At 35.1% G+C, this 13,583-nt stretch overlaps 1 protein-coding gene and 2 pseudogenes across 1 annotated transcript in view; 1 reads left to right on the top strand and 2 right to left on the bottom strand.

Moving 5' to 3' along the window:
- The first annotated feature begins 2,129 nt into the window (after positions 1–2,129).
- LOC18032590 lies at positions 2,130–3,637 on the top strand (annotated as a pseudogene).
- Positions 3,638–5,103: 1,466 nt separating this feature from the next.
- LOC18032536 lies at positions 5,104–11,892 on the bottom strand (annotated as a pseudogene).
- Positions 11,893–12,907: 1,015 nt separating this feature from the next.
- The window catches only part of LOC18032832 (protein NRT1/ PTR FAMILY 8.3), a 3,012-nt gene continuing 2,336 nt past the window's right edge, over positions 12,908–13,583 (bottom strand). The window contains exon 5 of the mRNA XM_006420401.2: positions 12,908–13,423. Within this exon, the coding sequence (XP_006420464.2) occupies positions 12,908–13,423 (516 nt within the window). The remainder of the gene's footprint in view (positions 13,424–13,583) is intronic.

A 13,583-nucleotide genomic window follows, 5' to 3' on the forward strand; every position in this document is an offset into this window, starting at 1 on the left:
CAACTTTAGCTTTGAAAATTTTAAATTTATCAAAAGCTTCACTTTTTGTTCTAAGTAAATACACATAAGTGTATCTAGAACAATCATCAATAAAAGTGATGAAGTATCTCTTACCTCCTCTTGTTAAAATGCCATTATACTCACAAATATCAGTATGTATCAAATCCAATATTTGAGTATTTCGTTCAGCTTTAGGAAAAGGTTTCTTAGTTATTTTAGCTTGGATGCAGATTTCACACTTATGACCTTTAACATCATTGCAATTAATCAAACCATGCTTAGACATGTATTTCAAAGATCTAAAGTTCAAATGTGCTAATCTAGCATGCCAAACATCACAAGACTCAACAATATAAGCTAAGTTGATATTATTATTATTAACGCTGAGTTTGTACATTCCATCACAAGAATACCCTTTCCCAACAAATAATCCATTCTTTGACACAATACAAGTATTACCCTCAAGCACAATCTTAAGCCCATGCTTACACATACAACTAGCAGAAATAAGATTCTTCCTAACGGAAGGTACATGAAAGACATTATACAATGTGACTTTCTTTCCAGAAGTGAAGTTGATCTCAACTACTCCTTTCCCTACTACTATGGCTGCATTATTGTTCCCCATGAGAACCATTTGTCCTTCCGTTTCTTCTTTGTATGATAAGAAAAATTTCTTATCATTACAAACATGAATTGTTGCACCCGAATCGAGCCACCAATCATAGGACTTAGTTTCAGCCATATTGGTTTCAGTAATCATGCCAATTTGCATTTCAGAAACCATAGCACAAATCTCTTCAGATTTGTTTTCAATAACATTAGCTTTATGGGAATTCACTTCTTCCTTTTTCTTCTTGAATCTGCAATCACTTTGGCGATGGCCTTTCTTACCACAAAAGAAACAATTTCCAGAAAACTTTTGTGTGCTGGACTTCTTGAATTTCTTGTCATTCTTGACTTTAAAATTCTTTGAGAATTTACTAGCTTCAACAACATTAACTTTAGTAGAATCATGCTTATCCTTGGATTCACGAGACCTAGTCTCTTCTTCAATTACCAAGTGTTTTTGCAATTCTTCTAAAGTTATGTTCTCTTTACTATGAAGGAGTTTCTTTCTATAATCATTCCAACTCTGAGGCAATTTAGCAATAATAGCCCCAACTTGAAATGATTCAGAAATTTCAACTTTTAACTCTCGAAGCTTAGCAACAATAATTTGTAACTCATGTATTTGATCAAGAATGGATTTTGTGTCTACCATAATAAATTCAAAATATTTAGATACAAGGAATTTGTCAGTACCTTCTTTCTCCGTTTTGTATTTGTATTCAAGAGCATTTCAAATTTCCACCGGAGAAGTCATAGAAATGTAGAGATCATATAATCTGTCAGAAAGCGTATTGAGTATGTGACCCCAGCATATCAATTCATCATCTTCACGACGTTTCCTTGCAGCCTTAACAGCTTCAGTATCATCTTCTCTTGGTTCTGGAAATGGTTCCAATTTCGGATCAAGAACATATGCCACTTTAAGAACAGTAAGGAGAAAGAACAATTTTCCCTTCCAACGAGTGAAATTAGTTCCATCAAAACGATCGAGATGGACACTAGGATTCAGAAATGATGTCAAACTCTTCTCAACCTCCATTTGCATAATAAAACCTTAAAGATTGTTAGTGAATTATAAGAATATGGAGGCAAAGAACAAAGAATATTTCTTAGGATTTGAGACGTGTTTGCACACTTTCCTTTAAGGTTTTATTTGCCCTCTCCAATCTTGGTTTGCTATAGAGTATTAATGGCAAATTACCCCCAAGATATATCAAATCCTGAATACAATCTCTAGCAAATAAGATTGTATTTCCAGAACATATATAAAACCTACAAAATCTGATTTTTGATCTTATTGTATGTCTTTCTTTTTATGAATAAGATGTTTATTTGAAAGAATACATCCATTAGAAATGGTACTTCTTCGAAAAAACTCTTTTGGTTTGAAAATGCATCGATTTACAATTGAAATCTTTTCAATCTTGCTAACCGTTTTCCAATTGACAACTTTCTGGAAATAAACGGTTAGCCGTTTTCTCAATAAACGGTGAGCCGTTTATTCTAGGACATAAAACATGCTCTCTGGACTTAAACGGTAAGCCGTTTTCACCATAAACGGTGAGCCGTTTATTCCAGAACAAAAAACATGCTCTCTGGACTTAAACGGTTAGCCGTTTTCTCAATAAACGGCAAACCGTTTTCGTCCAGAATATCAAACCAAACAGACTTGAAAGATGTTACAATCTCTCTTATACTACATGTTGCGATTGTCTTGTATGGATCATTGTTTCTCTTTTAAGCTGTTATAGTGACAATTTTTAGCTCTTATTGCAGTTCTTAAAGTCATTGCAAGCACATGCTCTGTCGATCTCCATAAATTCAAATACATATGCATAGTTAGCTATTCAAACAACCACACTGGTATTTAACTTCGATATTCAGAAATATGGCTGAAGTGAAGCTTCATGGGGCATGAGCGAGTGAATTTTGTTACAGAGTGATATGGGCTCTGAAATTGAAAGGCATAGCATATGATTACATTGAAGAAGATCTCTCTAACAAAAGTGCTTTGCTTTTGAAGCATAATCCAGTTCACAAGAAGGTCCCAGTGCTTGTTCATGACAAAAAATCAGTTTGCGAGTCCATTGTTATCCTTGAATACATTGAGGAGATGTGGCCATAGAATCCCTTAATGCCAAATGATCCTTATGATAGGGCTCTGGCTCATTTTTGGATTAAATTTGCCGAAGATAGGGTTTTGCTTCAGAACTCTAGCTAATGCCTTTATAAGTTCATTATTTTCATGTTTATTAGTTATTAGAGAAAATGATCAGTATCCCCCATTGTATGTCAAAATTAATTATTTGTTCTTTTATGTTTTAAAACCTATCAAAATCTCCATTGTCGTTCAAAAAATTCTGTTAACCTTCAATTTTTTTGTCTTTTACTAATTTTACCTCTGGAAAAATTTTTATTAATAGGAAGTTGAAAGTTTAATAGAATTTTTTTAATGGCAAGGGAAATTTTGATGGCTTTTGAAATATGAGGGAGAAAAGGATTAATTTACCAAAACAACATTGTGGTTTTGTTGTTCATTTACCCTTTGTCATTCAATGTAGTTGTTAACCTCTAGTATAAGGGTGCTTGACAAATGACAAGGATATGTATTGGCTAAGTCTTTTAGTTCATACATATTATTAATCATGTGATGATATTTTGGCGGGGAGCTACTGTTTGGAAAATGTTTCGTAGCGTACAAGATCAAGAGAATACAATGAAAGAAATCTTGGAAATGCTAAAAACCGTTGAAGAACATGGCTTAGGAGAGAAGTAATTTTTTCATGGAGACAAGATTGGCTTAGTGGACATAGCATTTGTTTCCATTGTTTATTGGTTGCAAATCATTGAAGATGTAGCAGGAGTGAAACTATTTGAATTTCACAAATTCACTCGCTTGCACGCATGGTTTGAAAAATTTAAACGAGTCCCAGAAATTGAAGAGAACCTTCCTAATTGGGATGAACTATTGGTTTTTTTCAAACGTCGCCGTGAAAAGTTGGTGGCCTCTTCCTCATTGCATTAGCACAAAATTCGTGCAATTGTATTGTTGTCAAGAGGCCGCTCTTTGCTTAGTTTTTGATTATCTTGTGTGCTCAATTGGGAGGCCCCGCTTTGCTGGGTACTTTCGTATGGATTTGAGTAATAATGGGGACTTGACTTTATATTTATGAATTATTGCATGTATTTCGTTAATTATTAATGGACTACTGACGGTTATGTATTGTTTGGGAATTGTTTGGGAGGAAGTTTAAAAGCTGATATATACTAATGACTTGAAGAAAAGTCAACTTATTTGAAGTAATATAACTCTAAAAAATCAGAAGAAAAACTCTTTGTGGAAAAAGATAGTTCTGGTAAACATGCCCAGCATTAAAGGGTATTATCGAAACTTAAATGTGAATGGTTAGAGCCAACATGTGAACAGTACACCATTATGAAAAGATTTTTTTTTTCGCTAAGAATAACAAGCCAATAGGACTTTAGTGATTTTTTTTAGATCTAATTTCTTGAGAGACTTCTTCATCTTCTTCTTCCTTTATGGTTGGGGTTTCTTTCTCCATTTTAACACCACCATAGAAAATTTTAACCATCTATCTCCCAAAGAAGCCCTTTCCCTTACTCTTCTCCTGGAAAACTCTCTAATCTCTATAAAACTCATATCTCCCTCATGTCATTATTCCTCATAAACAACCTTTAATAATGTTTTGTCCATATTATAATGCAAATTATGTAATACTTCATTTATATAGTGGATTGGAGATGAGTTACTCTTATGGATGTAGATCAAAGGGCCGAACAATGTAAAATCTTATGTGTTCTCTATTGTTTATGCTTATTTTCTATTTATTAGGATGATGATAATACTCAAATCGTATTCCATACATGAGCTCATATAGAGGCATAGCACGAGCTCTATTGAGCTCCCCAGATAAGCTCTATAGTTAAAGCTATCCTCGAATTCGTTAGAGCTACTTCCTAAACTCTCTTGAGCTCCCCAAATCAACTCTTTAAACTAAATCCCATGAGCTCCATAGAGCTTATCTCGCAAAACACTTCAATTTACCTCTCAAATTACCTCAGTTCACCTTCCAGATCACCTTAGTTATTTCTTTTGTCCTTAACAGTAGAAAAACACACCTAGATTTTTACTAGCTCAATCTCCCCTCAAATATAAATTTATTTATTTAAATTATATTTAACCTTGTTCTGGTGAGGACAACCACTAAATGATTCAAATCAGATCCTAGAGAAAATCCGATGAAAACATGTATCTATGTATAATATTTAACATCACCCTAACAATCAATACGAATGCACTTGGATTTATTCTTAATAGTACACAAAGTGGAAAAAGCATGACAAGCAACACTTGCACACTCGAGGCTCAATATAAGTACAAACGTCATAATTCCAAGCAACAAACAATGACCATCATTACTAATTTTTTCTGAAAGCCACCAAATTGGAAAAGTACTGCCAAGCAATTAATTAACGACTGCGACTTGCCATCCTAAGCTTATCCAATGCTGAGAGTTCATTATTCTTCAAGGTTTGGTTAATGTAAATATCTTTTAGAGTAATTTCAGGGTAGAGCGGAGGATTTTCTTCTGATAGCAACTCTTTAATTGGACCATATCGTCTCGAGCAACTATTATTCATGAAAAACTTCCGATTGAAATTCTGGAGCCTTCCTTATTTGATAACACTCTATAATAGGCACTCTTGAACTTATCGTTGGTAATCAGCTGCATAAACACAAACACATTGGTAATCAGCTGCAAAAACACACACTTCATATAAACCATAATTAAGTTATCTGATAGAGATTCATGCTTGGGTGTTGACGTTTACATGAAATTTTGTAAGGACGATTCTTTCACAGTATTGTGAAAGAACGTTTCCGCACAAAATTTAGTGCGAACGTCCCACTTGAGAATTTTCAATTTGATGGATAGTATTTCTTAATAAGTTATCTAACACACACTTGCCTGCATCATGTAGCCTAAGTTTACAACTAGAGTTCCCGGAACAGGGGCAATGTCAAATCATTGATCTTCATGAAAGACTTTGAGGCCACCAATTTGATCTTGTATGAGCACAGTGACAAATTCCGGGTCAGAATGTGTTGTTATGCCGATGGACAATTCTGGTTGAGGGTATTCAGGGTAGTAACCATTCCCAATAGTCATTTCCTCTACACAACCTATGTCTTTCAGGTAATTGGGGTCAAGCCCTAAAGCTTCGGATAGAAGTTCAAACAGAGTGTCCCCTATTTTCCACATTAGGTTGTTGTATGCGATCATTATCTCTCTGCAAATTAATAAAGACAAAAAATAATCACTACTAAAAGAAAGGGAGAATGACATTTCGACTTTTAGAAATTTTTTTTTATTGGGTTAACAACTAGATGAAATGAGAGTAATAAAAACTTATTAGGAACCCAAGTGATGCAAAACATTTTAAGAAAGATGCGAGTGTTATCCACTGTAAAAGAAATAAAATCTATTGGTCATCGTCCACATACCTGCAAGCTTCAGGCAAATCTTCAGGATTTGAAAAATCGCGACCCATAACACAACTCAAAGTATCTTTCTGTTAAGGAAGCTCATTGTGCTAAGTTTATGAAGAACATGAAGGCAAAGAAGTTCTCAGTCTTAGTCAGTGAAGCAAGTCAATAGTGCCAGCTCATCAGTGCCAGATCAACAGAATTAGTTACGGGAATTAACAAGTCAGCATAAGTTGTTAATGCTTGTTACTAGTTTCTTTAGCATGTGTATGTAAATATCTTCAAGTATATAAGCTGTAGAAGTTCAGTTGGTATGTAACGAAAAAGAATTAAGAAATAAGAACTTTGATTTTTCATCTGTAAATTTTCTCTTGAAACAAACAGCCTTTAACTTTCTTTCATGGTATCAGAGCCAACCATGGCTAGTTCCAGTACACCTAATCAAGTTCATTCCACAAACAATCAATTTCAATCTACGCAAACTTCATTTACTTTTGCTGCGACTGTAAACTCGATCGATCAAATTTTCTTCTTTGGCGCAAACAAGTACTGACGTCAATCAGAGGAAATCGACTTGAAGGATTAATCTCAGAAGGTTAGAATATTCCAGAACAGTATCTATCTCAATCAAGAGCTGACAGATCTGTGGAGAAGATTGAGAATCCAGCTTATGTTAATTGGAGAGCTCAGGATCAGACTCTGCTTAGCTGGCTTCTTTCAACAATAAGTGAAGGTATTCTAAGCTCAGTTCTTAATTATGATACTTCCTTCGATATTTGGAGATCCATTGAAAAACAATTTGGAGTTCAATCCGAAGCAAAAATAATGCAACTTAGATATGAATTGGACACTTTGAGAAAAGAATCAATGTCAGTTGAAGAATATTGCTCAAAAATGAAAACTCTTGTGAATAAGCTTGCTTGTGCTGGTGATAATATAACTGAAAAAGATCTGTTGATTAGGACTCTTAATGGATTAGGATCTGGGTATTTGGATCTAGCTTCCATAATCACAGCTAATAAAATGAACTTTGATGATGCGTATGCACTGTTGTTGACACATGAAGCTCGATTAGAACAGAATTAGAATCCACAGCCTATGTTTAATGCCAACTATAGTATGGTGAATGCAAATTATGCAAATTCTTCGCATATGAGAGGTTTTCCTAGGAAATGCTTCTAATGGTCAATATGGAGGAAGAGGTCAGTATTTTGGTCGTGGTATGTTCTCTACTTCTTATCCTAGAGGTTTTCCAGCTGGTAATGGTGGTTTTGGTAGAGGGAATGATGTTGCAAGTTTTGGCAGAAATCAGTTTCAACATTTTCACAGACCACCACACATCAGAAATATGTTTTCTCACGCACATAATCAAAACAATTCTACTGGTGAACATAATGAACTGACACCTATATGCCAAATATGTCATAAGCAAGGTCACACTGCTGATGCTTGCTGGTATCGATATGGTGATAATTACCTTCTTAAGAATTTTGGCATAGGTAAAATGATGGGATCAAAGGCTGCTTATATGGCTAATTTTGAGTCATTTCCTTATCAACAGTCAACAGAGGAAGATTCTTATGGAGTTGCAGATATTAACTACAGCTATCAACCAGTGAATTACTCACCTGTCTCTTCTTATCAATCTGAAGCTTTTACTTTCTCGGAAGCTTATGTTGCTAACCTTGAAGGCTCATCAGATGAAGGGTGGTATCTTGATAGTCGGGCCACACATCACATTACAAATAACATGGGAAACATGCATGTGAGAGAAGAGTTCAGAGGTGCAGACCAGCTGACCATTGGCAATGGACAAGGTGTGATTATTACTCATATTGGTGATGCTTGCTTTAGCTATAAAAGTCTTAATGCTGCCCACAAACACACACCTATAGCACTTAAGGATATCTTATTAGTTCCTTCTATTACTAAGAACTTAATAAGTATATCTAAGTTAACCACTGATAATAACCTTTCCATTGAATTTGTTGGTAATGTGTGTTATGTAAAGAATTCACTGAAGGGACAAGTACTTCTGCAAGGTCTTGCTGAAAAAGGATTATACAAGTTGCTGTTACAATCATCTCAGTCATCTCCTTCCTCTTTCTTGAGTCAAATTTCTTCAAACAAGCCTCTGTCTATGCTTTCTACATGTCATCTTCAATTTCCTGTTATAACGGATGTCCAGAATAAAGATTCAAAGTCTGTAGCTTGTTATCAAACTGCTGTCAATTCTTTCTTTCCTTGTAATGAATTAGTTAATAAAGTCAACTTGTTTCATAGATGATTTGGTCATCCTCATTATGATGTACTAGTGCATTTACTTAAGAATGATCAGTTTATCAATATCTCTACTTCCATTATTAAACAAGCTGCACAACAAATATGTGAGGTATCTCAAATGGGTAAGGTTCATAGGCTACACTTCCCTGCAACTAAAACCAAAACTTCCCACATACTTAAACTTATTTATACTGATTTGTGGGGTCCTTCCCCTTATTCTTCCAGAGTTGGTTATGTTTATTACATCAGCTTTGTTGATGATTTCAGTAGGTACACTTGAATCTATCCACTGAAACTGAAATCAGAAGCCTTACAAATTTTCAAACTCTTCAAACTGCAAGTTGAAAAACAATTCCAGTGTTCCATTAAAAAGTTACAATCTGACTGGGGGGGAGAATATCGAGCATTCACTGAATTTTTGAACCAAAATGGAATTATTTTTAGACACTCTTGTCCATACACACATCATCAAAATGAGGTAGTTGAGAGAAAGCACAGACACATTGTTGAGTTAGGACTTACACTTCTAACTCAAGCTAAATTACCCTTAAACTTTTGGTGGGAAGCTTTCCAAACCTCAGTCTATCATATTAATAGGTTGCCTTTTGCAACTTTGAAATTTCTTACTCCCTATGAAAAGCTCTTCAATCATAAGCCAGATTACAAAATGCTCAAGTGCTTTGGTTGTGCATGCTATCCTTACTTGAGAGATTATAATAAGTATAAGTTTGCCTATCATTCTAACAAGTATGTCTTTATTGGTTACAGTCCTTCTCATAAAGGGTATAAATGTTTGCATCCATATGGTCAGGTCTATATAGCTAGACATGTCATATTTGATGAGCATTCCTTTTCTTACTCATCAGATTCTGTTTTCACTTCAAATAATTCATGTCAACCTCTGTCATTTACTCCTCAACAAGTGTATCATCTATTCACTTTGTCAATACCTTCTAATTCAAATGACAGTAACTCTTATAATCCTGTTTCTGTAAGTTCTACCAGCAGCAGTTCTCATCATTCAGTGAATCATACACATAACAATGACTCTCAGCCTTTGCCACAAATATTTGAGCCACATACAGAATCTCATCATTCCCTGCCTACTCAATCATTCACTACCAACACACTCTCTCCATCACAAATTTTACCAAACATCATTCCACACACCTTTGCTCCAGAAAATACAAACCAGCAAACACACATTCCATGACCACTAGAAGCAAAGCTGGAATCTTCAAACCTAAAGTCTATATTGCAGCACTTGTTCATAAAGAACCAGATTCTATAGAAGAAGCTATGCAGGATTCTAAATGGCTTGAAGCCATCAAAGAAGAATACAATGCTTTACTCCATAACAATACATGCTCTCTGGTTCCAAGGTTAGATGGTCAGAAGGTTGTTGGTAACAAATGGGTGTATAGAGTTAAATATAATTCAGATGGAAGCTTAGCCAAGTACAAAGCTAGATTAATAGCTAAGGGATTTCAGCAAATTGAAGGGGTCAACTATTTTGAAACATTCAGCCCAGTGGTGAAATCAACTACTGTCAGAGTGGTAATCAATTTAGATGTTATGAACAAATGGCATATAAGACAGGTAGATGTAAATAATGCTTTTCTTAATGGAGAGTTGACAGAAGAGGTATTCATAGATCAACTAGCAGGCTTTGTTGATGATAAGAAGAAAGATTTTGTGTGTCAGCTTCATAAGTCACTCTATGGTCTTAAACAAGCTCTAAGAGCTTGGTATGAGAAGCTGAAGAGTTGTTTACTGCAGTGGAATTTTGTAAACTCAAGAGTTGATCCTTCTCTGTTCATAAAGAAAACAAGCTCAGTCATGATAATGGTATTGATTTATGTAGATGACATTCTAGTTACAGGGCCAAACAGTGCAGAATTAAAATCCTTTATAGCTGAGTTCAGTAAAGTTTTTGCATTGAAGGATCTAGGTAAGTTGTCTTATTTTCTGGGCATAGAAGTGTTGTATGATGCAGGCTGTATATATTTGTCACGAAGGAAATACATACGAGACCTGCTATCCAAAGTGCAGTTTCTTGAGTGCAAAGGTACTGACACACCCATGAGCACTGGTCTTAAGCTACAAAAGGAAACTCAAGGTGCTCCTACAATGAAACACCTTCTAGCTTGTAAAAGAGTTCGTAGATATTTGAAATCTACTCCAAATTTTGGACTCAAGTTTGTTTAACATGAAGAGATGAAGATTACAGGATTCACTGATGCAGATTGGGCTTGTGATCTTGATGATAGAAAATCTATTGGTTCTTATTGTGTTTACTTAGGGAACAATCTGATATCCTGGTCATTTAAGAAGCAGTCAGTCATTGCTCGATCAAGTGCTGAAAGTGAATATAGAGCCTTAGCTTCAGCTAGTGCAGAGATAAGCTGGTTACAATCCTTATTTTCTGAGATTGATTTGTGTTGCACAGAAATTCCTACCATTTGGTGTGACAACATTAGTGCCACTGAATTAGCTCGCAATCCTGTCTTTCATTCACGAACAAAACATATCGAGCTTGACATTCATTTCATCAGAAATAAAGTGATTGCAGGGGAGCTGACAATTTAGTACATTCCTAGTGAAGAACAGATAGCTGATATCATGACCAAGCTTCTCTCTTTGGTTCACTTCAACTATCTAAGGAACAAACTCAATGTGCAGCCTTGCCCCTTGAGTTTGAGGGGGGCTGTTAAGGAAGCTCATTGTGCTGAGTTTATGAAGAACATGAAGGCAAAGAAGTTCTCAGTCTTAGTCAGTGAAGCAAGTCAATAGTGCCAGCTCATTAGTGCCAGATCAGCAGAATTAGTTACGGGAATTAACTAGTTAGCATAAGTTGTTAATGTTTGTTACTAGTTTCTTTAGCATGTGTATGTAAATATCTTCAAGTATATAAGCTGTAGAAGTTCAGTTGGTATGTAACGAAAACGAATTAAGAAATAAGAACCTTGATTTTTCCTCTGTAAATTTTCTCTTGAAACAAACAGCCTTTAACTTTCTTTCACTTTCCAAAAGAGGGTTGGTGCACTATACAAATTTAAATTTGAACAATATTTAATTTTTTTGGAGTAATCACGAGAATAATATTTCTGCTTAACCTCAACATCTTGTTGAAAAAAAGCTACGGATCCCATCAATGGCCTGATCCAAAATGCTTGTTGGGATTCCATGATTGATCACTTGAAAGAAACCCCACTTCTCACAAGCACTTCTAATTTGGTCAATTACCTGAGAACGCAAACTTGAATCCTTGAGTATTCTTTGAAGGTCTATGATAGGGATGCTGATTTTGGGGTCCCTGCAGATTGGCTTATCATCAAACTTATGTTTAGTGTGACGATCTTGAATGATGATCTGTGGAATGGTTGTGATCCCAGCATCTACGAGTCCTTTAACACCAGCTTTTGTGTCATCAAAAGCTTTCAACTCGCTAACTCTGTCACAAGTAATGCTTCCCATTGCTTGGTGAATTATCTTTTACCTGGTGAATTATGAAGTACAAATGCTGACTTGCGGGTGATTGCTTTTGGTATATGCCGTTTATATGATATGATTCCTAGCTTGCCACGTGCAACATGTTGAAATATAACGATAGCATGAAGATGTGGAAATTTGTAAAATTTGATCCTGCGTTATTTATCATGATTAAATTAATTATAAATTATCAATAATAGTCAATTCCGGGGACCACCAATTACTGGGTGGCACATCACAATAATAAATTATCAATAATAGTCAATTCTGCATTATTTAATATTTATGTGGATAAAATTTCAATTAGCTACACTACATTGTTGTTTGATAGTTAACGTTTCACCTTCTCCATTTGTAAATATTATTATGGACTTATAGTGTGGCTTAAAAGCTAGATCTTAAATGAAAAGAAAGCTTTAATGGTGAAATAAAAATTTAAATAAATGATAAAGGGATTAAAGGTTAACCTAATGTTAACAAAAATAATTGTAAAATATACATGTTTTATCATGTTAATTGATGTTTTTCCAGTATGCACATAAAAAAGATCTATTTTACAATTGTTTCTGTTGGCGTTGGGGCAGATTTTTTTTTAGTCTAATTAAGTATATCATAAGTTAATAATAGTGCGTATTTTAACTTTAATAAATTTGGCCACTTAGATTTTTAATTCTGACTCCTTCCCTAATCAATCAAGAAAAAGAATGCTTTTCTCCATAAAAATTAAAATAGAAAATTCAGCAAGGACATAACTGCGGAGATGTTTGATCCTGGATTTATATATCAAAGCAACATCAAAATTATAATAATACTTCCTTGTTACCGAGAAGAGATATATTCAAGAGCACTAGCCTTATAAAGCCTTAACAATACTAAACTACCTACATGGAATCTAATGCGTACATGCAATGCTTTCTAAAGTGAAACTGTCGCTTGAAAATAGAATTCATGTTCAGCAGCCTCCCTCTATCCGAGCTCCAATTTTATAACAAGGCAGCTAAATAAGATGATTTAGATGGCATCGGCATCTGTAGTATCGTTTGTCTGTAGTCCCTCATTATCTACGATCTGATCGCTCCCTATAGTATTGTTTGTCTGTAGTCCCTCATTATCTACGATCTGATCGCTCCCTATAGTATTGTTTGTCTGTAGTCCCTCATTATCTACGCTCTGATCACTCCCTATGTAGAGGATCGACAAGAGAAAATTGTAGCACACGTTCACAGCACTAATAACTGTTAAACTCTTATAGTACTTGTCAATCCTACTATAATCCAAGGTTTCAGCAAACTCGCCTTTGTTTGCCAAAATGAAAAAGATGTTAAAAATGCTTCCAATTCCGACGAAAAAATAACTTATTGCTGATACATGGTACTCCATCCGTTCAGGAAAATGAGAGCTCGAGTATTCATCACATCCATACCAAGCAAGCCCTTCCATAAGACCTAATAGACAGAATTGTGGAACAAGCCAAAACATGCTCATATTTTCCAATTGTTTGAGCTTTTCCAACCTGCGAACCTCAACCTGCCATGCCACTACACAGCAAACTGTAGTCATCACATTTCCAATGAATGTTCTCAACACTTGAGCTTGTCTCTTTTTAGTTTTGGAACAAAATTGAAATTAAATTTTTTGACAGGATAAGAGATCGTTGCACGATTTATCCCTTTAAAAGTTCGTAGAA

The sequence above is a fragment of the Citrus clementina genome, unplaced genomic scaffold (genome assembly GCF_000493195.1).
Source record: "Citrus clementina cultivar Clemenules unplaced genomic scaffold, Citrus_clementina_v1.0 scaffold_9, whole genome shotgun sequence".
In the NCBI taxonomy this organism is placed as follows: Eukaryota; Viridiplantae; Streptophyta; class Magnoliopsida; order Sapindales; family Rutaceae; genus Citrus; species Citrus x clementina.